The 7,416-nt window shown below is 35.1% G+C and overlaps 1 protein-coding gene across 1 annotated transcript in view; it reads right to left on the bottom strand.

Annotated features, from left to right (window-relative positions):
• The window catches only part of LOC135206103 (fibroblast growth factor 1-like), a 30,774-nt gene that overhangs the window by 18,961 nt on the left and 4,397 nt on the right, over positions 1-7,416 (bottom strand). The window contains 1 exon segment of the mRNA XM_064237328.1: positions 4,436-5,748. Within this exon segment, the coding sequence (XP_064093398.1) occupies positions 4,436-4,590 (155 nt within the window). The 5' untranslated portion in view covers positions 4,591-5,748.

The raw sequence follows: 7,416 nt of genomic DNA, 5'->3' as shown, positions 1-7,416 counted from the left end.
ACTTGTCAAGGGCGGCTCGAGTTTCTCGGTTTACGGAGTTTGTTCGAGTACCCATTGTTAATTAGCATCTGGATGCTCGGTCGAGTTCGAGGTGTGTGTCCTGCCACGTCGAACACGTGCGAGAGGGCCCTCCTGACGAAGGCCCTGACGGTGGTGGTCTTGAACAACCCCTCCCCACCCGGCAGGAGACCCCCTGAAGCAGTCCCAACGTCGTCTACCGATACGTATGCCCCCGCCCAAGGATGCCCTGGGATTTACATCGGCATGACGACGATGCGCCTGTCAAAAAGGATTTCCTGCCACGCCCAGGAGGCGCCATTAGGCAGCACGCCCTTGCAGTACACCGCAGAAACATCACGAGAGACGACATCGTCAGGAATACTAAGATCATCGGGAGAGCACCTGACCCACGACGTCTGCGTCTCCTAGAAGCGCTGCTCATCCTCGAAGAAAAGCCTCCCCTCAATACCACCCAAGAAAAGCGTTCCTGATACCGACGTGTGTGAGAGGACCACACCCCTCTCCCCTAACGAAAGTACCAGCGCGCATGGAACGAACACCGGACATGAGAATAATACCAGGGGTGACGTCACGCAGGGTAGAAGCCAATCAAGAGGCTCCCGGTGATACCCCCTACATGAGAAGGTCTGCAAGACTAGCCAACGCCGCCGATGAGCTCCCCTTCCCGGGAACCAATAAAACTCGCCTACGGGAGAAGTGCTCTGACGTACTGGAGAGCTCGCAACACCACGATAAAAAGGAAGAAGGACTCGCCACTGAATTTACGGGCTGCTCTGTGAGCAAGAGCCGTGCTGGCACAAGGCCAGCTTAATCTTAAACAACAACAACCACTGGAATTCAGTCCCTCAGCAGTTTATCGCTTGATAATGTCCTGTCGATCAGTAGGAGGAAACGTCGCGTTATAGAGAGAGAGAGAGAGAGAGAGAGAGAGAGAATTGTATAAGCAATAATAAATCAAATGACTCAACCGAATTTTACCATGCCCTTTGGTGCGTTGCTCGCCAGTCTAAGCAACAACGAGAAAGCCGTCATCAGAAAGATAGAGAAGACTTTCTTTATAAGATTAATAGTGCTGAAGCAGCAGTTATATTATTATTATTATTATTCTTAATTATTATATTATTATTATTATTATTATTATTATTAAGAAGATGATGAACCCTGTTCATATAAACCAAGCCCACATGTGCCCTTGACTTACAATTCAAGCTTCCAACGCATGTGGTCTTAATTTAAAACAAGTAACAGAAAGTAATAAGAAATAAAGAAGTGTACATACTATCCTGAACGTAAAAGAAGTCATGTTAAACCCGTTGCGAATAACTGAGATTGCGTCATTTATTATCTCTAGATCATCAGATCCATAACTCATCCTACCTGACGCTTCTCGTGACGTGTCATCCTTCTTGTGGGTTTAAATTCGACCCCATAAAATAAGGGGGTACAGGTCTGCGTCCACATCTTCAAACCGGTCGCCAAAAATTTGACCGGACCCATCAAACTGGTGAGCAACGTTTGGACTTTAGACTCGCGAAGTAATGAAATAAGATGGGACTTGAAGTCTTGAAATGTTGGGTATCGAAAGGTCGACCCAAAAGCTTTTGTGTGAGTTTTGGAAATTCACTCGCAAACAATAATCTTCAAAAGGGAAGATGGATGTTTGAACAGAGACCCATAAACTGATCGGGAATAGCCGAATACTTTTTTTTTTATTTAGAATTTTAACTATAACTAGCAGTTATGATGCTCTGCGCATTGTCGTTCATGGATTGTTTATATATATTAATATTAGCTTCAAGGAATGAATATTAGTTTGAGTTTTGGAACGTGAGATATTATTCGGAAATCTAACTCAGTTGGTGAAGGTGGTGTATAAAAATATATATATATATCTATAGATATAATATATATATAGTTTATATATATCTATTATTATATATTTATATATATGTATATTATATAGATATATATATTATATATCATATTATTATATATATGGTATATATATATATATATATATATATATATATTTATATATATATATTACGTATTTTTATACAATATATATATATAGAATATATATATATATATAAATATATATATAATATTATTGTTTAATATATGATATTTTTGTTTGTTTTGTCACAAATTTATTTTGTAAATTGTTTTTATTACTTTGATAAAAATTGTTATTATTATATATATATATATATATATATATATATATATATATTATATATATATATATATATATATATATATATATATATATATAATACAATTTTTATCAAAGTAATAAAATTATTTACAAAATAAATTTGTGACAAAACAAACAAAAATATCATAAAATTAAACAATATATATATATATTATATATATATATATATATATATATATATATATATATATATAATAATATATTATATATATATAATATATATATATTGTTTAATTATATGATATTTTTTGTCCGTGTATCACAGTCGTTCCTGTGCATATTCTCTCTCTCTCTCTCCTCTCTCTCTCTCTCTCTCTCTCTCTCTCTCTCCTATAACAATATCCATCACGAGACTCAATTACATAACGTAGGCTCTATCCCGTTCCAAACTAATGATGTTCGCCCTGCTCAAAAACAGTAGGGGAGAACTGTCTCTTTCCATCTCCATCGGGCGTTCATGACTTATTCCTCGGGCGTTGGCGACTGACGTCTTCAATGAGAAAAAAAAGGGGAAAAAATATCTATGGTATTCTTTTTTCCTTTTTTTTTCTTTTCATTTTGCTCCGTGTCGACGGAGTAATGATTGATGTGTGGAGTGTTGTGTGTAATGATAATTTTTTTATGAGGTTATTTTGTCGTTTTTATTGTTTTTTGATTGAATGGATAATTTTGTTTCCTCTGTTTAAAACCTGATTCGAAAGGTGCTTGATAGAAAGGATATTATCATTATGGTTATTACTATTATTATTACTGGAAGTACTTTGTAAATAGTGTTTATTACTTTGATAAAAATCATATTATTATTATTATTATTATTATTATTATTATTAATACAAATATTATTATCCTTATTATTATTACTATTATTTCTGGAAATACTTTGTAAATATTTTTTATTGCTTTGAGAAAATTGTATTTTATTATTATTATTACATCATTAAAAAATTAAAAAAATTTATTATTATTATTATTATTATTATCTATTATTATTATTATGATTATTATTGTATTAAAAATTAATTAATTGTAACGTTTATTTAATTATTTCTTATTTTATTATAGTATTTATTCTGGATAATGTTATAGTGGGTGGCTACTCATTGGAATACAGAATAAATAGATGTGTAAAAAAAAATAATATTAATTAATTATAATGGGTTTAATTTTAACTTATTAAAATATTATTATTATATTATTAATTAATTAATTAATTATAATTAATTATTACATTATATTATTATTATATTATTCACAACCTCCAAACTGTTATTACATCAACAGCAAAGATTATTATCTCCTTGACATTTGGCAGGTCTCTCTCTCTCTCTCTCTCTCTCTCTCTTTCTTTCTTTCTTTTTTATTATAGAGCAAAGAGTCATTATCTGACTTTTTATAACCAAGAAGAGATTAAAATACTTCCTTCGTTTCTTTCTTCTCTGATATTCTTAGGTGAACTGGCACTTGTATGTGTCAGTGTGTGTGTGTGTCTGTATCTGTCTGTGTTTTTTTTTTTCCTGACAAGTTGTCAGAGTATGGTTGTCAGTTTTTTTTTAATGTAGCCAGGCCAAACTTCTTTCACATTGAAACTTCCAAGTATTTAGAACGCTGAGTAAAATATGTAAATAATGATTGCAGTTGTTGACGTCATTCTCGGAAGTTAATAAAGAGCAAAATTAATTTATAATAAAGCTCCCATTTTTGTATTCATAGAAAACCAAGGTTTACGGTGTAGGTGTTTGTGAAAAAAAATGAACTGATAATAAAACTTCCATTTTCGTATTTATGAAAAAATATTTAATGGGGTTTCTGTTAGTGGAAAAAAAATTAAATTCATAACCCAACTCCCAGTTTTGTATTTATAAAAAGAATAGTTTATGATATAATTGTTAGTGACAAATAAAAATAAGTAATAAAGCTGCAATTTATGTATTTATATTAAACTGAAATTTATGACATAGCAAATCTTAGTTACTTGATAAGTTAATTACTTACCTATACCCCAGCAGACTTAGGTCCGTCAAAATTTAATTTTGGAACTTATTCATATAAGAAAACTAAACTGAACTCCTCGTTACTGAATCCAATAAATTTATTTTTTTACCAGCATCTTTCCGTGCGCCCTCGCGCGCGTCCGCGTCTCAGCAGAGAAGATCGGTTAGCCAATGAAAATAACCTGTTTAAAATATTTAATCTTACCTGCTCGCCGAGGGCGTCCTAATCGGGATGGTCTCCTGAGCCTTGGCCTCGTTGTGTACGGGTATGAGACCCGGGGGCAGGGCCACCTCCTCCTCCAGCTCGGAGTCGTCCGAGCTCTCCTCCCGGCAGCAGAGGCTCCTGCAGCACTTGGACATCCTGCAGGATACGCCGTCGACGGTAGTCCTATCTGATAGTTCGGTCTAATGGAGACTTGATGTGTGCACTATTCCGTATTGCTTCTCGGTGGACTTTACCGGACTTGTAGACTATTTCAGCTAAGTGGGCCGAGTGGAATCCTGAGGTTCCTTGGTTGAGAGACTATATCCTAATTGATCAGGAGGACTTGCAGACTTGCAAATAAGACTGTTCTAAATTATCAAGGTTACTACGACTTGCTTTAGATATTCTTAAATGTTGAAATGTGGTCTCCACTTTGAGACTTTTTTTCGAAGGACTGCTCTGAATGTTTAGACGTACTTAAAAACTTGTCAAGAGGACCATTTCATTGGTTTAAATGAACTTTCAGCGTGAAAATATTAATATCTCAACCTAGCTTTCATTGCAAGGATGCAAATGAGAGATGATGAGTGTCCTTGTGAAAGTTATATGAAACTCAGAAGCTTAGGTCATTGAATAACGAAGCTTATTTGCATGTATCTGTAACGAATGTGTTATTGAAAAAACAGATGAATAATGCAAAGATATTTTGAAGTCGTAATCTTGAATAACCGAATGACCTTGAAACACATGGAAAAAGACTTACAACTAATAAATCACTTTGTTGTCTCTGAATGATGTATACTATAGGAGACATAAAAAGATGATTGATAAAAGAATTCCTTCTGATTTATCGACAGAACAGCCCTGATCATTTGTCAAATGTGACCCTTTTAGTCTTAAATGTTATAACCCTAACGCTTACTGATTTTTTTCCCAGTCGTCAGCGTTCGCTTAATTATTTTCTTTTATTTTTTACTGTTGTCTCTTTTAAAGTTAGTTTTTTATCCCTTCATTTTCAGAGTTCACTCAGTCACTTAATATTCTTTTCGTCCTTAACAGCTCAAGTTAGTTCGTTTTTTTTTTTTTGTAATTTTTTTTAATGTCAGTTGTCAATTTTCACAAAAAATCACAATCCAAGATATGTCGAATGAAACGTCACCAATTTCGCCTCTCGGTTATAGGTGATTACGGGTATTAATCCTTTACGTGGAGCTTTGGCGAAACGCCTCTTGGATACGAGATTTTTTTTATTTATTTCTATTTTTTTTTTTTTTTTTTCGTTCGACTTCGTCTGAACAGCTTCACATTTCAACCTGTCGAAGAGAAAGGTAGAAATTAGGAACTAGACTAATCATCTTGTGAAGTACCGTTGAGGACCAGGGAACATTTTGAAAGTATGATTTATTAAGGTCCCTAATTTGTTACTGTTGTAGGCAAATAAATGGTAGTGAGACACGCCTTATATATATATATATATATATATATATATATATATTATATATATATATATATATATATGTATGTATGTATGTATGTATGTATGTATGTATGTATGTATGTATGTATGTATGTATGTATGTATGTATGTATGTATTAGATTATTGAATGCTGTCCTCCTCTCTCTCTCTCTCTCTGAGTTGAATTCATGGAAACACTGACGCTAGTAGGGAAGAATCACTCTTCATTATGGCAAATTAATATGCCTTGCAGTTAAGCTGTGTGTGTGTGAGAGAGAGAGAGAGAGAGAGAGAGAGAGAGAGAGAGAGAGAGAGAGAGAGCTTAGATAGACTCGCTGGTATAAGCTGGCATCTTTTCTGACAGACTTGGCTATATGCATAGTTAGTTAACCTCGTATGTTAAAAGAGAGAGAGAGAGAGAGAGAAAGGTTGCTACATTTTGGTATTCTCAGTAACAAACTTCCTGGTGTTTTCAGAATGTCAACAACCTTGCCTCCCCCACCTCCACTTCCTCCCCCTCCCAACCCCCACCCACCTCCTTCGCCCCCTCTGTCATATTAATCAATTTTGGGTAGATGCATAATGAAGTCGAGAAATATTGCTCAGCGCTTTTTGTATATTTCACAGAGAGAGAGAGAGAGAACCCCAATTGTTTACATGGTAGAGTAGATACGTCGGTTGGCTCCGTTGCATAATGCCAAAGTGTTTGTTTTTGTGCCGCGCCGTCTGGTTAAGTGGTTTGAGAAACGCTCACCTTGCCTCCGAGCATTTGGCAATCCGGAGACAATGTCACAGAACAAGAAGCAGAAGAAGAACGACACTCACTTGTTCGGAATTCGGGGGTGGATCGTCAGTCGACATCGGGGACGTTTTGCGCGGGAAGAACGCCTCCCTTCCCGCGAGACGCTTGTCAGACGATTTGTATTGAAACGAGAAGTCGAATTCGTTAGAAGTCTTATCGAACATTGCATTCTTCCAAAAGAAATATGGGGCACGAATCAATCGCAATGAAAGAAGAGCAGCTCACGATGAAGTTGGGATGAGAATGGGAGCCGTTACAAAGATTTACCCCTACTCTTAATTTTACCCACGAGACCCTTTTCCACCTTTCATTGGTCTATTTTTATTTATTTACTTTTCCTATCCTTGATATGGGCTTGAGAGTGGAAGCCTCGTTGCTTTACATACATAAGTAACGTTAGAATCAAGATATAAACAGTAAACGCCAACCATATTATGTCGATTTCATCACAAGACTGTTTACATTCTGTCAAAAGCGTGCGTTCAAGTGTATGCAGTATATTTGTCAGGTATTAGAGGAAATCTGTATATATATTGAATCGTTAAACACGTAACATTTATTAATTTTTTTTCTTCAAAGAATATTCTTTATTATATTTTCGATAATAATAGTCAATGAAAGGAAACTAAATGAAATATCAATAAAAAAAAAAAAAAATCCCGTTTCTGCTCAAGGGCTCTCGACTAGCTCTTGAGTCTATGACCATGCAGTGAATGACTTTT

The sequence above is a fragment of the Macrobrachium nipponense genome, chromosome 29 (assembly GCF_015104395.2).
Source record: "Macrobrachium nipponense isolate FS-2020 chromosome 29, ASM1510439v2, whole genome shotgun sequence".
NCBI classification, from domain to species: domain Eukaryota; kingdom Metazoa; phylum Arthropoda; class Malacostraca; order Decapoda; family Palaemonidae; genus Macrobrachium; species Macrobrachium nipponense.
Note: the sequence above shows the minus strand (reverse complement) of the source record. Positions and strands in the feature narration are given on the sequence as shown.